The sequence below is a fragment of the Xenia sp. Carnegie-2017 genome, unplaced genomic scaffold, assembly GCF_021976095.1.
Source record: "Xenia sp. Carnegie-2017 unplaced genomic scaffold, XeniaSp_v1 HiC_scaffold_23, whole genome shotgun sequence".
Classification (NCBI taxonomy): Eukaryota; Metazoa; Cnidaria; class Anthozoa; order Malacalcyonacea; family Xeniidae; genus Xenia; species Xenia sp. Carnegie-2017.
Genome location: NW_025813486.1, coordinates 2,527,224 through 2,551,798, shown reverse-complemented (window position 1 = coordinate 2,551,798; position 24,575 = coordinate 2,527,224). Strand labels below are relative to the sequence as shown.

At 31.7% G+C, this 24,575-nt stretch overlaps 1 protein-coding gene and 1 long non-coding RNA gene across 2 annotated transcripts; both read left to right on the top strand.

Annotated features, from left to right (window-relative positions):
* The first annotated feature begins 10,163 nt into the window (after positions 1–10,163).
* Positions 10,164–11,957, top strand: LOC124448019. The gene is given in 5 exon segments (XM_046999029.1): positions 10,164–10,169; positions 10,901–11,125; positions 11,169–11,420; positions 11,422–11,650; positions 11,653–11,957. Coding segments are annotated over 5 exon segments (1,017 nt in total).
* A 1,637-nt stretch (positions 11,958–13,594) lies between these two features.
* On the top strand, positions 13,595–22,604 carry LOC124448594. Its single transcript, XR_006949164.1, has 2 exons — positions 13,595–13,687; positions 22,213–22,604. It is a non-coding gene; the product is annotated as an uncharacterized LOC124448594 (long non-coding RNA).
* The last annotated feature ends 1,971 nt before the right edge of the window (positions 22,605–24,575 follow it).

The window sequence follows — 24,575 nt, the reverse complement described above, 5'->3', positions numbered from 1 at the left end:
TTCGTGAATAAAAGCAAATACTATAAAATTCTTAACTATTTCAAACAACGTATAATCCTTCGGTATAGTATTTAGAAGAAACAAGTATATTTTCATAAAAGATATTTCAAATACAATACAAAATAATTACATTGATGAAAGTCCGAAAATCAATTTTAAATGATAATATGGAAAGTTCAAAACCCAATTTACTGATAATACAAAATTGTCTTGCTTCAATACATCATCCACAATAAAGAATCGGAAATAGCATTCAAACTTTTTCACCACATTCATCGTCCCAAAACCAATTAAAACCAATCTTTCATTTTACGTAAACAAAGACATGGATAAAATCTTGACTTCGTTGATACATAACACATTCTAAATTTCACCAAACCCAAATTTACTCACAATTATAAACTGTTTCACTTTAATATTTCTTTCCAATAAACAGATTTTTAACGTAACTAGAAAAATAAAGTGCGTTATTAAAACTAGCTCATAAATAAACGCATTTGGAAGACTCTCAAGTAAAACAGACTTTAACATAACTAGAAACGTTAATGCAATTGTCATATTAAAAGTGGGTCATAAATAAAGGGAAATAACATTAATTCTTACCAGTACAAGTTTTCCTCAACAAATAGCGAGAGGTAACGATTTCAACAAAAGAATCAACCGATTTCCAACAAGATAACTTCTACAGAGCTTGAAACTTCGATGCAGTTGTGATATTTACGTGTTCTTAAATACTCTCGTTACAACAAAATACCCTTTGTTTCCGTTTCACCTTGAACGTTCATATCTACATCTCTATACGCTATGTCTTTGTTTGCTAGTTGCCCTTGAACATTAGAGAACACAAACAACCCCATTTACTGTCATCATATCAAATAAATATCAATTAAACATCTGTGACTGGTACAATCTGACACAGACTTCAACAGAATCGAAAATGAACGTTTTGTATTAAAATAAAATACAAAAATTGTTTTCACCTCTTTAATATATTTAATAATCAAAGCGATTTGTGTTGTGACAAAAATCGCAAGTTTTTGTTCATAGAATCACACTTAAATTCAAAACAGAATACCATAAATTCTAGAGAATACTAATAATATCTTAAACAAAATCCGTTTGGTGTCATCACGTCTATTAAGCAATTATCTTCTATACCTGTGACTGGTACAATCTGACACTGACTTCAACAAAATCGAAAATATGCATTTTGCATTAAACAAAGTTGTAAAAAATTATTTTCACCGCTTTAATGTATTTAATAAACAAAACATTAATATCTTATAATAAAACGTATTTAATACATAGAATCACACCTAAATTCAAAACAGAACACAAATAATATCTCAAACAAAGACCATTGGTTGTCATCACATTTATTAGAAATTATCTTCCAATGCTGTCATCACATTTATTAAACTATTATCTTCAACAAAATCGAAATATAAGATTTGTATTAAAATTTAGTAAAATTCTAACATTTTTCTGTACAATTTTATCATTTAACAGATTTTCGCGTTCTTTTTGTAATTTTTGATTGCTTTGATTTCATCTTTACACATCGAAAATATCGATGTACTTTAACTTGATCGTAATTTTGTTCTTTTTAATTCATCTCTAATATGTCTTCTATAAATTCCTTGAATGTCGATGCGAAGTTCACATTTATATCTCATCATCTATTATATTGTACCAATCCCGTCTGGTGTCAAACCCATTATGATACACGAGTTACAAAACACTTTAACCTTCAACTACCAACAATCGATGCAGTTTGTGTTGTGACAAAAAAAACAAAGTTTTAATATATAAAGAAACAATTTTTTCAAATAAATTCAAAACAGAATTTTGTAAATTTTAGACAACGCTAATAATAACTGAAACAAAATCCATTTGCTGTCATCACATCTATTAAGCAATTATCTTATGGGTGATGATGGAATCTGATACTGCTAGCTTCAACAAAATCAAAAATATAAGTTTTATTAGAAAATCTAAATGCAAATTTTTTCACACATTAATATTGAATACTCAATGCGGTTTATGTTATGACAAAAATCGCAAGTTTTAACATATGTGAAATAAGTAAACGTAACAACAGTATGTTTATAAGGTCACAAGGTTATATTTGCGCAAAAATTTGATCTATAAAATTCAAGCATTTATTTCGTTTACTTCACTTGCAACCATACACTTATCGCGAAGGTAGTGAGAAAAAACGGTGAAAGCAAACAAAGAAAAGATGGGAAAATGTCAAAAAGAAAGAGTATTACGATACAAAGACGCGAAAGAAAAAAACAAGACAATAGAAAATATATTAAAATATACAGTCATATTTGGAAAAAAGTTTGCGACGAAATGAGTTTTTATTGAAAAAGAAACAAAACAATTTGAAGAAATCTTCGAACTAAATAAAAACAAATAGAAGAAGAAAGAAAGAAAAAAAAAAGTAATTAGAAAATCTAAAGATTATTTAGATTTTATTTTTTAGATGTTGACATGTCTGACAATGAAAAACAACTGCATGTTACTCGTCTAAACAAAATATTTGAAGAGTTATATTAAAATTGTTATATGAGCTATATTTCATCACTTTGAAGTTCTTCATCCAACTTAGCTTGTGCTAATATTAACTTTACTTGAGTATTTTCTTTTATTTTTTCATAATCAGTTAGCGAATTGTTTAAACAATCGCATTCATCTTGTAAATCTTGAACATCTTTTAAATATTCAATATGCTTTGCTTCATTTTGCTCTTTCTTTTTTTCCATCTCGTCTTTTAAAGCTTGAATTTCTTTTGAAAATTCGCTCATTTTTGCTTCATTTTGCGTTAGCTTCTCTTTCGTTTCTTCTAATTCACTCTGCAAGTCCAGTATTTGTTTTCTAAATTCGGCAAGTTTTTTATAATTTTCGCTAAGTTCGATGTTTACATCATCATCATCATCAGGTATATGATAAAATTTTCTTTGGAGCCAATGCGACGTGTTTGGACTTTCATCTTCAGATGTATTTGGAGTTGAAATGTGTGATGTATTTGCGCTTGATTCTTGTGATTCCATTTTATAAAACAAACTTAACAAATATATGACACGTTAGTTCTTCAATGCATACAATTTCAAACAACAGGTCTTTTATATACCCGCAATATTAAAAAAAAACAAAAAAAAATCAAGCAATGCAAATATGAAGCGTTCAAGGTTATCGTGCATATAATAACCATATATAGTAATAAAAAAATCATGTAGTAATTCTTCATTGACGTCAAAAAATTCAAAGCATCTCAATTAGTAACTTCTAGACCAGTCAGTAATGTCAATCAACTTAAAACGTTAAGGTTATATCAAGCAATGCAAATATGAAGCGTTCAAGGTTATCGTGCATGTAATAACCATATATAGTAATAAAAACATGTAGTAATTCTTCATTGACGTCAAAAAATGCAAAACATCTCAATTAGTAACTTCTAGACACTCAGTCAAGAAAAGTCAAGGTTATATTCTAAATTTAAGCAAAAAATGGTATCAGATTGTACCAAGTACAATCAAGGGTGTATAGCAAGTTCACCCAAGGGTAATAATACCATAAATAGATTAAATGAAAGGAAATACAATTTTATATATCAAATTCGGGTAGTATATAAAAGCTTACTCGTTAAAAATTTCTTTATTATAAAGAAAAAATGGACTCAGACGTGTCATATGAAGATTTTTACTTTATTTGAAAGATAAAAAAACAAAATCGCTTCGATATATTTATAAAAAAAATAAAGAAAAAAAATTAAAAGCAAAAAATCAAGAAGAAAATCAATTTCAAGAAGAAAATCAATTTCAAGAGAATAATGAATATCCCTCTCTACAAACACCCATACCGAATTGGATAAATACTGAGAAAATAACGAGACAAATTCTGAGACAAGTTGCATCGAAAATCAAAATCGTGCATCATCATCACCAGATTCTCCACAACCCACGGATGAAGATACAGCAGAAAAGATTGATGGCAAAGCCACTTTGAATACTTATCATGATAATATTCAAAAATCATCTCCTTTACCCATAATTAATAATGTATATTCATCAAAAAATTCTCCTACTAAAAAAAATACAACTCTTATGAATATCATGTCTCCAATCTCAACTACAACTATGATGTCACCAAACACGATGTCTTTCTTAAATTACAATATCCCCACACTTTTTTAAGAGAACTTGAAGACGTTCAATTTAATCAAGATCAAGGATTTACAACTCCTCCTAATAATAATACTGTGAATCAAAATCAAGAAAATACATCTCCTCCTCCCGAACAAATGAACCAAGATCAAGTATTTGCTCATCCCAATCTAGTATTTGCAAGTCCTCCTCATAATCTTGATTAATGGGTAGGAAAAAAAAGGCAATTATTGGATGCTACTGAAAGTATAAAAAAAAGAGAGGACGTCCGACCAAAAAAAAAAAACTTGAAGAATACAACAACGAAATCGGTAAAAATCCTGAATACTCTTGTAATATGTTATCTTTTAACACCGGTCAAAATTGTATTAATAGACAATTTTATTCACTTATAAAAGGAAATATCATATGTAAAATGAGGAAGAAGCAAATTTTTAATTGATCTATTTGAGAGAAGAAAAAATTACTTGATAAATTAAAAGAACTCAACCAAGAAATTAATTTAAACAACACAATGGAGTATTTTTAGAAAAATGTCTTAAAATTCGTTTATATACATCAATTTGTAAATACTTCATATAATACTTCATATAATACTTCATATAATAAAAATTCATGTTTTTGTATTTTATTGAGGGTAGTATCAGGTTGTACCAGACACGGTTCTTAAAGATGCTCGCTTAATTGATGGGATGGTTGTTGGTGTTAATAAATCAGTTCTACATATCGGACAGTTAGAAAATCCTTGTAATAATAATTGTGTCAAACAATCAAAATGTATTTTGTGACCACATTTTAACATTCCGATTCCAGTTAATGTATCTTCCAAACATATCATACATTGAACATGTTCGTTCTTGCATATATGATATTGATTTTTCCTTTTCCTTTTCGAAACACGATCCACAAGCATCACAATGAAATGATCTATGTAATTTAACTCTACAAACACCACATTTTACACAATGATAAGGATCTTTCGAATAATCATCGTAAACCTTACATTTGTCACAAAAATAGTCAGCCAACTTTTCTTACACTTGATACAATATTGTTGAATTCCTTGCTCAAAACCACAATAATTACACATTATCCAGGAAATATCTTTTGGATTGACTTTTTTATTGCGAAAATGATCTTTATTATGACAATGATGACATGGGTAAAATCTTTCACAACATTTAAAATAAAAAGAACAATTTTTTTAGATTGTATACAATTTGTAAACATACATTAATACTTCTGTATCCGAGACATTTTTCCATCAATCTGTTTTTACATGGAAGGGTAAGTTATATATATACACACATCTTCACCTATTCAGCTACATAGGAAATTATTTTTCAACATTACTGTTCATAAGTACTTTCATTTGTTCAAAATGTTGATGATTATCATCATTTTCATCCAAATATTTTTTAATACTTTAATAAATGCTTCAATAAGTGATTTTGTTCCAAGATATATTTCTTTTCAGTTGCATCAAAAATCATTCTTAAATTATCTTCTTGACATTCATCAATAACATCAAAAACTCTGCACTGCTTTTTCCAACTCGAAATGACATCTGAAGATAGAAACACTTTATTCGAAATAAACCCATCATCAGTTAAGAATACTATAGTTCTACTTCGCCAATCTGCCATTATCACCAGCAAGAAATGATACTAAACATCTAACACTCAAATGTCAATCAGACTTCGTCTTCTTAAATATATCTTCTACATCATCTAGAAAAAACTAAGCGATCTGGTAGTCGCTTGATGACTGCGGTGATATATATAATACTTTATCCATATTAAATTTGCATTTGAAGACCGCAACCATTTTTCCGAAATTTCAGCAATTAATACAATAATTCTGTACACGACAGTCATAATACCAGTAAGAAATTATATTATGCAATATCCGGTACTTTTACCCTCTTATATATATATCATATAGTTACTATTACAATTTTTTCAATAATATTTTTATAAAATACTTTAATTAAATCCAATTGTGTAATGTGCTTATAAAATTCTTTTTTATCATGATAATAAAAGTAGTCTTCCAATTTTTCTATAAATATGTCAATACTATCTTTTCGCTGATTATCATCCCTTCATAGCATAATTTGAAATTAAATTTTCTTCCATCTTCAATTTCTTTGTTAAAAATAATCATCCCACCACCATCAATGAATTTAGATATATATTCTGATTTCATAATAATTTGACTTAAATCTTTTTCTTCATCAAAATCTTCATCGCGCTCAAATATAAAAGTAATACTTTGATTTGAAGATTTCGCCATTATCAATTAGACGCCAAAACATTCAAATGAAAAAATAAATCTTTTATTGAAGATTTTACATTAAAAGAGTGATAAAAAGGGTAAGAAATTCAAATTTATTTAAAAAAAGAAAAAAAGAAATATGATTAAAAAGTGAGAAATTCGAATTTTTTATAAAAATAAGAAATATGTTTTTTTACATAAAAAGATAAGAAAGGTTAAATTTTTTTTATTTATTTACTAAGAAAGTGTAATATATAAATCCTTAATATCAATGTAGGAAGATAACCACATTGGTATTCAATGAAAAAGATGGAAAAAAATGATGTGAATAACCCTTCCAAAAATTATGGTGGATTTGGAAATATTTCATATGGAAAACCGTCAACATTTCGTGAATTTAATAAATTTAATTCACACCATATTTTTCCTCTAAAAAATGTAAGCAATCAATATGTACAAAATGTATCTATTGTGAAATTGAATCTTCTGTAGAATCAAAAGTTTTTTCTGAATTTAACAAAATAATACCACTAATAAATGGAGAAATAAAAAAAATTGAAGAAAAACTTACAGAGAAAATTGATGAATTTATAAATCATCTAAGAATGGAATTTGAGTTTAATATAAAAGAAATGTATGAAAAAGTAGAAAAAGATATAAAGTAAGAAAAAAGACAAAAAAAGATTTTTTATTAATTCAAAATAAAATTATTTGTGTAAAATGTTTGTACTTATAAAAAAGAAAAATAAAAACCCATAAAGGAAGCATTACAATGATTGGTTACTAGTAATCATTGTGAGGCTTCTTTCATGGTATTATTTATGATGCCAAAGAAACTTATATATACATCAAGACGCGAAGATGAATATATTGCTATTTGCAATCGATTGAAGACGTATTTTGACTTTACGTCATTATATCCCATATGTTCAAAGAAACTGATAAATACGTCAAGACAAAATACAAGAGAAAATACTAAACCACACAATGTGTGACATACCATCTTCTACAAATTCTTTTACTTGCGTTTGTGTACAAATAGAAGATTGGATTAATTGGTTTTGGGACAAAAATAATGGTGAAAAGACTGGGTCATATTTACGATTCTTTCTTGTGAATTATGCGATAAAGCGAGACAATTTGTATCATCAGTAAATCGGACTTTGGAAAAATTTAAAATGTGTAACATACGTGCTGGATCGAGTTTCTATCAATGTCTTTGTTTACAAATAAAAGATTGGTTTAATTGGTTTTGGGATGAAGAATTTGGTGAAAAGGTTGATTCCTTTTATCGTTTCTTTAATGTGGATGAAGCATTGAAGCGTGACAATTTGTATCATCAATAAATTGGACTTTGGACTTTCCATAATATCATTTTTTAAAAATTGGACTTTGGACTTTCATCAATGTAATTATTTTATATTGTATTTGAAATATATATCTTTTTTTTTATGAAATCTACTTGTTTATATATTTTATATTACTCTTATCCACTATTCTAATATATATATGTATATTATCACAGGCTCACCCTTCTCTATTTTTATGTTTACTACCGCTGACTGCCTCAAAAACGATCCCCCCGGTTTTTTTTATTATAAGATGTATTATGACTATTTTTAGACATAATACATTTTATAATAAAAAAACTTGAGCCTGCGATGATATATATATATATATTAGTTAACTACTCCTACTCTTGACTTCATTCCTGATATTTCGTGCATGCTACTAACGAATAATAAATGATGTCCTTATCAGTTTCTGACATTCTGCGACGCTCAGATTTTTCAGGTTAAATTGTGCAATGTTTTTCTTTTTGCTGCTTTTGTTAACGATAATTTAGGAAGAAATAGAAAACTTAAAATATATAGACATGGCTTATTAGCAAAAAAAGTGAACAGTTAGGAAAAGTCGCTAAATTCGTCAGCGCGCAAGGATTGCAAAAAAATTTGAAGGAAACAGGTAGTTAGACTTCCAATGGTTTGTCAAACAGTAAAATTAATGCAAGTAATAAACAGTTTTAGGATGAGAATTACGCCAAAGACTCTCAATGCGACACATTTCAAGCTCTTTGGGTTAAACTTAGGCCAATCGACTAATTATAAACTAATTAGCTAATTCAATTACTGCAATGGAAATTTTTGTAATCTGGGTGTGGAATCGTTTGATTTGTAATTTTAATAAACTTAACTTTTGACGTTTCATGGATCAACACAGATTGCCAGAAATAATTTGTAATTGCACCTAAAAGCTACAACGAAACATTGCAGGTGATGTTAACAAATCTTTATAATTTCTACAAGACTACAACAAGGATTCTTTAACAGCTTTCTCTCCACTTGATTTATCAGATTACATAGTAATGTATAAATACATTATACCAAGCGTTAGATCTACTTTTACCAACAAATAAGCCAACAAACGCATATTTTCTCCTATTCAACTGAAACGCGCAAAAGTTCCACAATTTTATTCAAGTATATACAGAAGCGTACATAATTAATTCGATTTGACGAAATTGACGAAAATCGTTAAAGTGACTGTCTTTGCACTATTTGCTGTAAGTTTTGACTCCCCCCAAACGAGAATTAACAATGTTAACATTTTATTTTGCTGTAAACAAAAGAAAACACAGTGATTAAAAGCAAGGATGTCGGATAAATCCCAAGATTGCAGCTTCATGCTATGAGAGCCATACTTGGTTTCTAAACGAGCAGCTAAAAGTCTAAAAATTTGTAAAGAGACGGTTTGATTCCAAAAGCTGCAAACACACCTCAATTGACCCCAAGACAACAAAAAAACTGCAATCCAAAAAATACTGATGAATACATCATTATCCCAGTCTTCTTGTGTTTTTGAAGAACGTATTCAACCTTTAACAAACAAAACTTAATGGGTCCCGGGGGAGGAGGAGACTGCATTGTTAAAGTTATTAAAGCAAGTTTAAAGCCACAAAAGTTCTGTTTGAACACAAGCAATATGACTTTTCCTTCTGTGGTATTAAATTGAAGTTTGCAGCAAACTTTTTACATGCATGTGGTCTCTTTTGACCTGTTGCCAAATTTTGGTATCTTAAAGATAGGCAAACCACAGTTAGATACAAGTAAGTTTAATAAACATTCAGACTATAGTAAATGTTAGTGGCGGATCTCGTGCTGGTCAAAATAAGTTATAAAGACTCATTTTAACAACCTTCTCGGCTGGAAATTTTTAAAGAAGAATTAAACCGAAAATTCTCCCAGTCAGATTGTCACTAAAGTATTTAAAATTGGAAATATATGTTTATTAATGTATTCTGACCTTCCCTGGATCCGCTAATGTAAATATGACCGTTTTGAAAGTGCAAACACAAAAAAAAACATATTAAACTCTTGTAGTATAAACTGGAACATTTGCTTTCAATCAGGTCTAATCCTTTTTTAACAAAGTCGCTTGTGCATAAACAAAGATGCAACGATACTAAAGCGCACTTTATAGCCAAAGTCGGCGTTTTGTAGATAAATTTTGTTGTTAATAGTGTGTTTTATTAAAAAGAAAAACAAATAACAAAATAAAGGCAATACTTTTTGTAAAATATAGATATATTTGGTTGACTGGGATCAAAAAATTGTAAAATGTTCCAAAATACAAAAGCTCGGTCCACTCTTAAATCGCTTAGAATATGTATGATTTTTATATCAAAATTCGCGCCAAATGACGTAGTTTCTAATTATGGAGGTAACTAGACGTCACAATACTAAGCCTTTAACGGACCGAGGGAGAGAGGTCCGATATTTCTCAGTGAAGACTGAGAAAGCGAGGTTATTAAAAGGTTTATTATATGGCATTATTCGACCTGAAACGTAGCTTTGTTTATTTTGCGTTTTGCTGTTTGCATTACGAAATTTGTTTACATTTGACTGCAAATTTTGCGTTTCGGACCATGGTCCATTACGGGAAAATAATGGACCGGCAAAATGTTTCCTAGCCAATCAAAGTGCGCCATTTAGCCGGAGGTGACGCTTGCCATCTAATAAAATGCATTAACGCTAGCTCTATTTTTCTTATGACTTCCGCTAGCAAAGATCAAATCCTATAGCAAATCCTATAGTATGAAGAAGTTGTGAACCGTAAAGTCTAGGTCTAAAACGCAAAGTCAAAATAGAATCGGAAGACGCGTTAAGAATCAAATTTTTTTACCTAAGCTGGATATTATACGAAAAGCACAAGATCAAATTTAGTCGTCTGTGTATTTAGGCTTCACATTTACTACTTATATCCAGTGGTTGCTTCTGGTGAAAAAGCCCCTGCATTGAAATTTTTTTTGGTGCTCTATTATATAAGAAAAAGAATCCCCTTGCTGAAGCATACAGTAAAAGCAAAAGTTGACTAATGCTATGTACCCTAGTATCACCCATCAAATTACGTAAAAATTAGTATATAACGATACTATCTAAATTATTTGACAGGAAGTACGTCACAGACATCCTTCACTGGAACATTATTTGACAGGAAGTAAGTCCCAGACACCTTTAATTGAACATTACTTGACAGGAAGTAAGTCACAAATATCTTTCAATGGAACACTGAATGAAGTCGTTGGAAAACTGCAACCGTATTTTGGCTTGCAAAAAGACGACGCTGCATGCACCATCATTGAAAATCCTTTGAAACTCCAAAAAATGGCAAACAAAGTAACATATAAGATCATGTTCACGATAGTACAAAAACCTAAAGGAAGATACGATCGAGACAGAAACAACTGGTCAACAGAATTCAAATCTTTTGCACGTGGTGTTCGTGCGGGAATGGTCAGCGTTTGGTTTCGATTTGGTTTTTGATTTCCTAATACTCATCGTTCTAACTGACGGAAAATCGTATGTTAGTGTCACAAGATCTGCAAAAATTATTAGAAATAATGAAATTGCCTTTTTTGCCATTGGAGTTGCAAATTACGACATAGCACAGTTAAAGAAGATTGCTTCATCCAAATCAACACGTCTTTACATTGAGCTCTTTCTCAAATCTCAATGCTTTTATTTCCACAATAACGTCGTCTGCATGCTACGAGCCTCGAGTGGTGGCAAATAACGAAACGATTAGAACCAGTGTTAAAAAAGTCGCAAACAAATACTTCAATTATAAAGTCAAGCCTAATTTGAACCTAAAAATAGATGTAAAGGACCTCCAGGTCAGTACTATTCTTTACGTGTCTCGTACCACCCACATCCATATCGTTATAACTACGATTTAAAATTTGAACGAGCATCACAGAAGGATAAAGTTATTGTGATTTCAGCAAGAGCCATCACGAGACGATCAAAGCGATCAAGTCAAGAAAATCTCCGACCAATCTACATCTCGGTGATGTCTAACAGTGACACAGCAGAATTTGAAATTAAAGCAAACGAATGTGATCCAAGTGTCTGTGTTGAAGGTACAAATGAACGTAATTTTTTGAAAAAAACCATTTGTTTTACATTCATCATTACAATCACAGTTGCTTTTTTGTCGTTTGCTTGTTAATGGTTTAAGAACAACTCAATATACAGACGCACTTATGTAGAAATAGATAACTCAATTGCATGTAGAGATTTTTTCTTGTTGTTTTCTTAGATAAGATTTATAGCCAACCACATTGTAGTTACAAGCTAGGAGTTCATACATATTATCTTGTATGGCACGTTGTCGATATATTTACACTGTACACAAGCATTGATTTAACATGATAAAGTTTCACTGAAAATTGAGAAATATGTAAAGTTACATTAAAGTCATATCTACTTTATGTTACATCACTTATTGTGTAATATTATTTATTGTCTTTAATTTTAAACTCGGCTTTTACACAGGATTCTGTGCATGTTTTTATAGCAAAAAGAACTAGCAATTACAGGATTACAAACTTCTACAGGCTACGTAAAAAATTATATAATTTATGTTGTTAGGGTGGGACTGAATTATTCAAAGTGCATAAATAATATGATGAGCAACTCATATTCAATGTTAAATTTATACATAAAAAGCCCACAATGACATGTTGGTTATTTGTCTTTTTTTACAAACCTTTTGCTCGTTAACAGTTTGAAGTCTTGAACAGTTGAACTTTGTGATAGATTTAACATTTGGACAAGTTAAGCGTAATGTGTCGATATGTGGAAACTTCTTTCTATTATTTCATTTTTGTACAATTGCTCCATTGTTCATCTCATCGCATTCACTTATAACTCATAACCAAGGACGATGATTTAAGGTACAGCAAAACTGGCGAGTGCTGCACGTAAAATTTTCAAAATTTATGCATATTTCATGTATAATTAAAATAATACTTATAGCAGCGTTAACCATAGTTAACTAATTTAATTTTCCTCTTCATTATGATAGCTACGTTCTTTTTTCCTCAGTTTTAAACGCTGCTTCTAGATTTTACAATGAATATTGAATGAAAAGCAGTCAAAAACAGAGTTTCAGCGGTTATTGTTATTTTTGCGTTTCGACCATTTTACTGCGTTTCCTGCTAATTTCATGGCTACTTCTTACAAAATCGGCATAGAAACAGGATGTTGTTTAGTTTGAATCTAACAAAAAATTTAATTAGTTTAATTGCTTTGCCGAGCTCATCGAAATCGTCAAGGCAACAAAGGCATCGAGTACAGCAAACAAATACAGCATCGGTAAGACGTTATACAAGAGGCACGGCAAGACTATATGTTTAACTTTACATTGCGCTATATAATCGGCAACAATTGGTGGGGGATTCGTTCAAGTGCAAAAAGCTCGTCAGAACAACAACAAAGCTTCTTCGCTTAAGATGACCGCCAGTTTTTTTGGCTAGACTGCAGTTTAGCGGACACCCGAAGTGCTTGTATGGGGCGCGAGCTCGTTTTGGCTTAGGATATATGGTAGGGCTTGGGTCAGTGTCCAAGGTGTCCGCTAAGCTGCAGTAGTCCCGGCTGAAACACACTAGGCAGTCACAACACCTGTAAAACGGTGTAAATTAGTAACAATTACACTTCTCATTTTATTGATCATTTTGATCCAAAATAAATTCAAGCATTTGAACAAAAACAATAAAAATCATAAAGCCGTATCTTTTCTTTGCATAACAATCCCTATTCTTAAGATGATTTAAATTCCGTTGTATGATTAAAATCATTTGGCCACGTATCGACGACACATGATGCTTAACTTTTCCAAATGTTAAATCTATCTCAAAGTTCAACTGTTCAAGACTTCAAGCTGCTAGCGTGTAAAAGGTTTGTAAAAAAAGACAAATAACCAACATGTCATTGCGGGCTTTTGATGTATAAATGTAACATTAGATATGAGTTGCTCGTCATATTATTTATGCACTTTGAATAATTCAGTCTCACCCTAACACCATAAATTATATATTTTTTTACGTAGCCAGTAGAAGTTTGTAATCCTGTAATCGCAAATCAATCAAACAAAGTTACACTCAGAAACAACAACAATTTTACTTACCAAAACAAATACCACTGTCTTTCAAAAGATTGCGTATTTATGATGATAATGTTTGTATATTAAGGAATTTCAATTCTTTTGTGAGCAATTATTATTCGTTGCTTCCACACCGTCTATTAGCCAAATATGTGTTATTTCATTCACCGTTTGATATTAATAAATGACATTTATGACTCATGAAGGATATTCGTTTCAAAATTATAAATGGACTCATTTGCCAACATTGAATAGTTTAAATTTTTAAGTCGTTTAACATGTAGAAATTTTCATCCTAAAATCGGTTTATCTTTAAAATGATATCGCTCATTAAATTTAGATTTCTTGATTTTTTATGCAGCTAAAGAATGTCGCTAATCTTTGTAACATTACAAGTCTTTCGTTTCTCTTGGTTCTAGTAACTAGTGTCGAAATCTGCCAAATGTTTTGGTGTTAATTATCGCTTTTCGTATTTCATTCAAGTCTGTAAAGTACGTAGTATAGAGCGATCTTTGAGTTTTAGTATAATGGTACTACTTTAGAAATGTAGCTTTTTGAAGTGCCTGAAAAATACCATTTATACCAAACAATCTTTTAAACTTTATATTAAAAACACAGTATCAGACATCATTGAGAACTTGTTATAGACGGCTTTGTGCAAAGCTTATGATACCAGGCACTTGCCTTACAAACTTGTCATGCAAAGGAAAAAAACTGCTAGGCATAGGAAACTTTCTCTATTATTTCATTTTTTTACAATTGCTTGATTGTTCATCTTGTCGCAGTCACTTTTAACTCATAAGTTCATAGCAAGTGGCAATCATTTAAGGTACATCAAAACGGGCAAGCGCTGCAACTTAAAATTGCCAAAATTTATGCATATTTCATGTATAGCTAACTAATGCAATTTTCATATTCATTATGATCATTATAATAAATTTTGTTCTTTTTTCCCAGTTTTAAACACTGCTTCTAGATTTTATAATGAATATTAAATAAAGCTTATGATACCAGGCACTCCTTACAAACAAGTCATGCAAAAAAATTTTTTGTTAGGCATATGAAACTTTTTCTATTATTTCATTTTTGTACAATTGCTTAGTTGCTCATCTCATCGTAGTCATTTTTAACTCATAACCACTGACGGATTTAGAGTAGAGTAAAACGGACGAGCGCTGCAAGTAAAATTTTCAAAATTTATGCATATTTCATGTATGATTAAAATAATACTTATAGCAATGTTAACAATAGTCAACTAAATTACGCTTTTTTTCCCACTTTTATACAGTGAACTCTATGAAAAGCGGTGAAAAGGAGAGTTTCACCTGTTATCATTTTTACTTTTCGGTTTTGCTGCGTTTCCTTCTAATTATTACAAAATCGGCTAAAAAACGGGAGCTGTTATTGATTATTTCGAATATAACAAAGAACTTCATTGGTTTGATTGTTTGCCCAGCTTAGGAATCAGGTATACACATGTTACAGCAAACAAATACAGCATTGGTAAGACTTTATACAAGATGCACGGCAAGACTATATTCTGTGTACTTCATCACCTTCTCCTGCGAGCAGTTCATCGTCATATGCGAAGTCGTTTAAATGCTCAACATAACCAAGGGATTCCGAGCTCAATCAGATACGCATTCAGACATCGAATTCGAATTATCTGAGCACTGATTTGAGGCCATACTTTCCGGCAAACTTCCATTTTTTTTTAATATTTTATTGAAAATACTGTCATTATTTGTTTTTAAGACAAGAAAAACGACAACAAAATCACCTCCTATAATATAATATTATATTGACAGAAACAGACGTGTTCAACTATCTACGTCACAAGTATCAATATGGTGTCGTAAAAAATTCGCAAATAGTACCCGACTTTGGAGGCAAAATTAAGGATTTTATATTTATCTGTTTAAGTCCAGCGACATGTCATAGTTCTTCAAATAATCCAAATTTTCAATTAAGCTCATAAAAAAGGGGGGCTAAAATTCGTAATATAAGCATTTTAACGTTTACATTGCGCTATATAATCGGCAACAATTTATGGCGCGCCAAGATGGACAATATTACCAAAATCGAAAATATGTACAACGAAACACATTATCGTATATCGAAAATAATATACTGGCAACTTTTTCAATAGTTGTAAAATGAAACGCAAAAATATAAAAGAAAACAAAAATTCGTTTACCATAATTTATATATACGCAACGAAATTTATTTTTCAAACTATGAAAATTATTTTTATAAAACGAAACTCATTTATATAAAACGAAATTGACGTTCATAAAACGACGTTTTCTTCGAACAAACGACATTTTTTACCGCTTTTTAGCGGCCATTATTTTGTAGCCTGCAAAAGCCATCCACTACAAAATTCTGAGCATGTCTTCGCGAAGGAACTTACATAACTTGACGAACCTTGTTGCATCTATCACTCAGCTCTCTGAAAGTGATTGCTCCAACAATTGTGAAAGAACTTTTGAAGGAGATAACGATGCTAACACTAGCAATATTGAAAGTACGATACGCACTCTGTTCCCTTCTGCAAATGGTCGTTCATCCACAATCACAACAGTCGGAGGAGCAGCGACTACACCAGCTAATACTTCAATGCACCACACGTCTCCACTGTTCAACCCAAGTGTAAATTATGGGGGAGGAAAAAACTCAAAAAGGTCCAAGACTAGTAAAAATAACAACGGCAAGAAGCTGAAATTGAACGAAGCTCGAACAACTCTAAAAGATGTTGTCTTGATACCATATTCAAAGCAAACTAAAGTACCACGTGGACGGGAAAGAGAAGCAATTTTTCCGCTGGATTATAGTCTACGTTTGAGTTAGACCCTTCCATGGATGAGGAAGGAATAAGAACAGCATTAGAAAGCAAGTTTGCAGTGAAGTTTTCGAATACAAAGAAGTCTCCCAAATTCGAATTTATGAGAGCTGTACACAGCAAGCTGATTTCCCTTGAAACTGACGGCTGTCCAAAATGTGACGGTAGGATTTTAAAGAATGTGTCTGCTCAAGGACCAATATATATTCGGGCCAAGGAAGACAGTGTGTCAGTGCATAGTTTAGTCAAAATAAAGAACAAAAACAGTGATGACATTAGCTCTAAAGATGATGACATTATTTTGAAAACAACAATGTTCGAGGACGAATTCAAAAGTTCATTTTCATCACAAAATTTGGGAGACAATCTAAAATCAACATTGCCTCCCTTGTTGCACTTTTCTTCCTCAGATGATATCTCTCATGAAACGTCAAGTGTGGCTGCCACATCTACAACCTCATCAATTTTGTGTCCAACTTGTAATATGAAATTCAAAATTGATGAAATTGAAGAGCATGCTGATTTGTGTTGTTAAAGTGCTTGGAAAGGCACTGAACAGCACTATGTCAGTATATTGTCTCAATTTAAACGTAAAGATGACCAGAATCAACCTAAAGATGACCAGGATCACCATTTGTCGTCCGATACAGCAGCTGAGCATACTGAACTTCTACAATTCTCATTGCTGGAGGAGTTGAAAAAACTAGAAAAAAATTTGGATCAAACCACAAATCGTGTAAATGTGCAAAAGATTAGTATTTTGAGCGACTATTTGGATAGGAGGATAAAATGTTCTTTGTTTTCTCCAAAAAACAAAATTAAGGTCGTCTTCATAGGTGAACCTGCCGTTGATGATGGAGGTCCAAGGCGTGAATTTTTTTCTGGTAATGTGACAGAAAAAATAAATTTAGTGCATAATGTTTTACCCTTTAATGTCCTGTAATATAATGATGTTTTTTAGAAATACTCTTTTTGTTCAGGATGCGGCTGTTTGATGAAGGAGGAATGCCTTTGGAAAGCATCATGGCATTGACACAGAACTTGTACAAATATGCAGGGGAAATTATGGTCATGTCAATTCTACAAGGTGGACCTTTAAATCAAATCCTTTTAGTGCACCAAATACCATTCTCTCTCCTGAATTTGCGGAACGATTTAAGATATGTTCTACATAGGCGTCAAGGTCTTCATCACTTATGTCGCTATAGGTCACAGCCTGCCCAATTTCCATGCGAAGTTCTTTTCTTCGTCGCCGTATTGTTCTTTACAAAATATTAAGCATCGCTGCAATTTTCTTCCATGAAAAGTGCAAGCTACGCAGTCCATCAATTTGTTCTTTTGTAATAAAAAATCGTGGCCTTCCAGCAGAGCTCATTTCGTTCTCTTCCATTGGGCATACGTATTGATCGTTTTCATTGCCGTTATGAATGTTAAATTGAGTTGAAAGTTTTGCAATTTCATTTTAAAAAACCATAATAACATCTGTGAAAAAATGCACGATTTCGTTAGTCCATCCCTGAAAGCGAGATAGTAGGCATAGGCCACATAAGTATTCTTCAGAACGAGCTATTATCACTTCAGCCGTAACATTATCTTTCGTAAAAATGTTTCGATGTAGTTCATCAAATAAACTAAAGCCTCTCGTCAAGAATTCCACAATATCCCGATATTCTGCCATATTTAATATGGAAGGAACAGGCAGAGAGAAAGGATGGAAGGAACAAAATAACGAGTCGTCGACAGTGTTCACGGAACGCGAAATAAAACGCCGTTTTTTCTTTGATGTCAGTGGCAGGGCGCGGTAGCAAATGTCGTTTGTTCGAAGAAAATGTCGTTTTATGAATGTCAATTTCGTTTTATATAAATGAGTTTCGTTTTATAAAAATAATTTTCATAATTTGAAAAATAAATTTCGTTGTGTAAACGATAAATTATGGTAAACGAATTTTTGTTTTCTTTTATAATTTTACAAATATTGAAAAAGTTGCCAGTATATTATTTTCGACATACGATAATGTGTTTCGTTGTAAATATTTTCGATTTTGGTAATATTGTCCATCTTGGCGCGCCATAACAATTGGTGGGGGGATTCGTTCATGTGTAAAAAGCTCGTCAGAACAACAACAAAGCTTCTTTGCTTAAGATGACCGCAAATATTTGTAACAGATAATGGACTATTTAAACCAAACACGAAACTCCTGAACATCACGATATAAATGAAAGTCTTTTTTAAAACACTTAAAATTCAGCAGTACAGTTCTGTTCAATGGGTTCGAAGGTGTTTGTTGTTAATACGCAATAATTCAAAATGGGATTCATTTTGACTTCACCTTCATAGACTATTTTTTAGCTTGAGATTACGAGATTAACACTTAAGTTGACCCATATCAAGCTCACATAGCAGTTTTATTTTGTGATCTGTAAAATCATTCTATTGAAGCAGTAAACAAAAGATTTTCATGTCAAGACAATTCTTTATTTAAAAGCTCTACATGCTTTTTAATAAAATGAGTCATAACTCATAAACCTCTCCCCGATGCAATATACCCATGTCGTATCCTCCCCTAAGGCAAAAAATATTAAAATTTATTATTCAGCAAAATCGATCACCTTCCATAGGATGATTTCGACTTTGATTTTGTAAAGATTAAAAATATTATGACGATGATATTTCTTATGAAATGTAGTTGCTTTAGGTTTTGGTTCCCATGTTTCATTAAATACACATATATTTATGAAGATACGATTACTAATGTTAACCCCCGCCACAGTTCCATCTTCTGGTCTCTCACTAGTCTTAGCCACCGACACAATTCCAACTTCTAGTCTCTCACTAGTGTTAGCCACCGCTACAGTTTCACTTTCTGGTCTCTCACTAGTGTTAGCCACCGTCACAGTTCCACCTTCTATTGTCTCAATAGTGTTAGCAACCGACACATTTCCACCTTTTGGTCTCTCACTAGAGTTAGCCACCGCCACAGTTACACCTTTTGTCTCTCACTAGTGTTAGCCACCGCCACAGTTCCACCTTCTGGTCTCTCACTAGTGTTAGCCACCGTCACAGTCCTACCTTCTGGTCTCTCACTAGTATTAGCCACCTTCACAGTTCCACCTTCTGGTCTCTCACTATTGCTAGTCACCGCAACACAAGACTGAATTTCCCCAAAAGTGGAAAGAGTACTCTGACTTCAAAAGAGGATTTGTTCAAAAACCTCTGGCATTCCTTTTTGATGGTCTAGATTTTGTAATAGGGGTAGACAGAGACATTGATATTGAATTGAGGTGACTTAGAAAGGCAGAAATTCTATGTTCTAAGATTTTTTTGAATTGTCATGGAAAAAATGATGCAATTCATAGTCTTTCATATTTCTATAACAAATTTTTGGCAAAAGAGAATGGTTTCATCCCATGTCAAAGCTACATCTGATCTCAGTCATTTCAAACTCATCATGAAATTTCCCTTATGTTTCCTAACATGTATTTAAAGCAGCATATGGTGAAGAGAATGATAAAAATATGATGATAATATTTCTCATGCAATATGATAGTTTTAAAATAAAATTACCGGCAGTAATAAACACTTTACTACAACAACTCTTTTCAATCATCTGCACTATAAATTAAGCCCCTACGCTCCTTAAATAAATTTCCTCAAAACCAAATCATGAAAGTTCTCCATGTTTTATTAAGTACATGATACATTTATATTTATGAAAATTCTGCATAAAGAGCCTCGACGTAAAAATCCTTTAACAATGTAATCAATGCTGGAATTTTAAAAACGATTTAAGAAATCAATAAGCTGTTTTGTGGTTAATATATGCAAAGTATCATCGGATTAATTAAAATGAAACTGAAAATCATCGGTTTTCTCATCAATTTAATAGCTTCATGAATACAGACAATCAACTTATTCAGGATATCAGATAATACAATAATGAAAACACCAGCTGCATCAGTTCTTTCTTGCTGAAGTGGTTGCTTGCATGAAAGTCAAAAACAGAATACAGAAATTAATGGAAAATTTCTATAATTGTGTTGATTCAAACTAAAGCTTGATTCATCATGTCCACTGAATGCCAGCTCTTTTTTAGACAAATGTTAGACAACCTTCATTTATATTTACCTTTTCTTCTTATTATGCCTTTATCCTCATTATGTCGTTTCTCTTTTTGTTCTTGAAAATAAAACTTCAACACACTGGGAAAAATCCCTGTTCATTAAGTTCAACATTTTATAAATTTGAAAAACAAAATTTCATTTTATGTTTCCTGAATCCGTCAGAAAAATGATGCTTGTTTATACATTCAATGTTTGTCCAAGTTTTGGATTTGCACGAAACAGCAAGGAGTATGACCATGCAGTTAACTACTGATTTTTGTCCTTACAAACACACATGTAAACAATCTTTCTTCCCTTATCAAGATGATCAGAACCTCCTGCCTCTCATTTCAAATCTTAGCGTGCACTTTGCATGGCTTGCGACATTTTGCTTTTTAGCATTTTGTGCAACGGAAAAGCCTTTGTAAAAGCTGAGAAACAATTAATATATCTTGCTCTTTTATCTGCAGATTAGAGATGCAATTGTATTTTTAAATGCCATAAAACTGTAGCTTAAGCGATGAGAACTTTGAGAGTATTTAAAATAGTTGCCCTAAAAAATTTAAGCACCCTCAAAAAAAAACTTCAACGGCTGATTTATAACCCCTCCCCCGAAAACAGAGGCATTATTTCATCAGCATTTATTGAAAACTTACATTTCAAGTAAAATTCAAAAAAAATAGTTTATTGACTACATTAACGTTTGCCTGATATTAGTAGTTCATGGTCTTAAAATTGATAAAGAATTTTGACCATTAAACTGTCAATCTTCGCAGCCATAAAAAACACGATTGGGTTTTATACAATTGGTTGCAAAACAAAAAAATTTCAAAAGTCATATTTAAACACGTGCATTAGACTCTAGAATGCATTAATATCAACCTTAGTCTATTCAAGAAAAGGCATTACAACATTTTAAACAATCCTTAAAAAGAGTAGCTATATTTGCTGTTCATGACGATAAAAAATGTGAACTATCCAGTAAATATCGTGTTGTTTTTAATGTTTGTGGCATTTGTTCGGATTAACCCTTTAGGAGCCAGGTCTTTTCAAAAGTTTGTACACGTCTCGTTTGGTGATTTTGCCTGTGAGCAACAACGGTCTCTAGAAGGTTAAGGATGCTTTAATTGACGAGAGCTGTTGCATGTTTCCTGTTATTTAATATTTGCTTATGTTCATTTGCATTTATAGCATGATACAGGCGAAATTGAATAAATAAATAATTAACTAAATAAATGTATGTATGAGTAAATATATTTGATTTCATCGAATGTGAAAAATTCTCGACTTTCATGATAACTAATACATTTATCTTGTAAATTAAATTTTTAGAATTGCTTGATTTTACATGTCTTGGTGATACAATAAATTTTTTAGATGGATACAAGAGAAAACAGAAATCTATTTTACATGAAAAGAGTAATCAATGTGGTACAAACGGAACTTGCTCAATTTTTCATCAAAGAATGGAACTCTCGTTACAAATCAACACATGGAGAATGGGATGATACACACAACAGTGGGAACAAATTTTACACTTTAGAATCGGGTAGGAAGTTGGATAAAAAACTACAATTAAAATATCAAAATGGAGACACAAGTAAATGGGACTGCACAACATTATTCGATGCTATACTCTTTTCAAAATCGATTGGCAGACATCTTCATAAAAACACAAAGATTGCTGTTCATGCACTTCGCGGTGAAAGAAACAAGTACGCACATTGGTATAAAAGCGAATGCTCAGATGATGATTTTGATGATATAGTCAGTATCATTGAAAAATCATTTCAAGATTTGAAATTTTCTCTCGATGAAATCATTAAAATAAAAAATCATCGAAACTGTTTCAATTCGTTTCAAGTTCTTCCTTCAAAATCTAATCATTTTTTCGTTGAACGCACTGAATTACGAGATAAAATTATAAAAGATCTTGAAAAATTAAGGAATGATAACAATGATAAACTGACATATTTCTACATCACTGGTAATCCTGGCAGTGGTAAATCACAACTTGCAAGACAGGTTTGTGAAAAAATATCGTGTGCTTGGAAAAACAAAACTTCGTTTGTAATGACTCTCGATGGAAAAAATGAGGAATCTCTTTTAAAAACTTACTGTGAACTTGGATACCGTTTAAACTGTGACAAGTATATGATTAAAATATTTAAAGATGAAAACTGTTCCATCACAGATAAAGTGATAAAATTGCGATCGTTAGTATCCACACGACTAAAATTCTGGCAAAAGTGGTTGATCATTCTAGACAACGTGGTAAAGCTCAGCAAAATTTCTTCGTTACTTCCCCAAGTTGGTGATCCCATGTGGATAAACGGACAAATCATAGTAACCATCCAGAACATAGATGCCGTACCTCAAGACGATGAGTTTAACAAACATATTTCTATCAGAAGCGGTATAAATGATAGGGAATGTTTTCAACTGTTGAAGCATTACACCATTGAGCACGTTGATGATCAATTGTTAAATGAAGTATCGCACGCATTAGATCGTCAACCGCTGGCTTTGGCTGCTGCTGGTTATTATGTCAGTCGTGTAAACAAAGCAAACTGCTCATTTACTTGGAGTCAATATTTAAAGAAAATATCTTCAGAAGAACAAGAAAACATGAACGCCACTTTTGTTAAATTTAACTCGGTATATCCTAGAAGTATGTTACAAGCTTCACTTTTAGCTGTCAGACAAAATGCTGAAGAATCCTCAATATTGGCAAATGTTATTAACTTTTTTTCCTTTATATCGTTTGATCCTATACCACGAGACATTATTATTTGTTATAATCAAAAAATTGATCCCAAACACTCAAAGGAAGATATATGTCTTCATTTAAAGGACTGCTCATTGTTCTTGCATTCAGAAAATAATGACATTAGTCTACATCGCATTGTTCACAAAGCAATTACTGTTTATCAATCTGAACATTCAAATGAAGAACATGAAATGAAAACTAAGGTTGATCAAATATCTAAAGCACTTTACATGTTTAAAGAGAGAGACGACGAAATCAAATTAATGCCACATCTTGAAAAAATTGTTCAATTATTAAAGACCAACAAGACAAAAATCAACATGAACATTTTAGAAGTTTTCCAATATTTTGTTGACAAATTAAGACATTTTGGAAGATACGATCTTGCTCTTGAACTATTGAATAAATTTAATTCAGAAGAATCTGGTTATGACAAAGCTTGGTATTTTAATATCCTCGGTCTTTTATACCATGACACCGGGGAATATAGCAAAGCTAAAAATCATCATGAAAAAGCTCTGGAAATTCGAAAACAATCGTTAGGTCCAAATCATGTTGATGTCGCTGTGTCTTTAAACAATCTTGGTAATGTACTTGACAAAACTGGAAACTACGACAAAGCTATAGAGTTTCATGAAAAAGCTCTGGAAATTCGAAAACAATCGTTAGGTCTACATCATGTTGATGTTGCTGGGTCTTTAAATAATCTTGGTACTGTGTTACATGAAACTGGAAACTACGACAAAGCTATAACGTTTCATGAAAAAGCTCTGGAAATTCAAAAACAATCGTTAGGTCCAAATCATATTGATGTCGCTAGGTCTTTACACAATCTTGGTAATGTGTATAGTGATACTGGAAACTACGACAAAGCTATAGAATTTTATGAAAAATCTCTGGAAATTCGAAAACAATCGTTAGGTCCAAATCATGTTGATGTTGCTGGGTCTTTAAATAATCTTGGTACTGT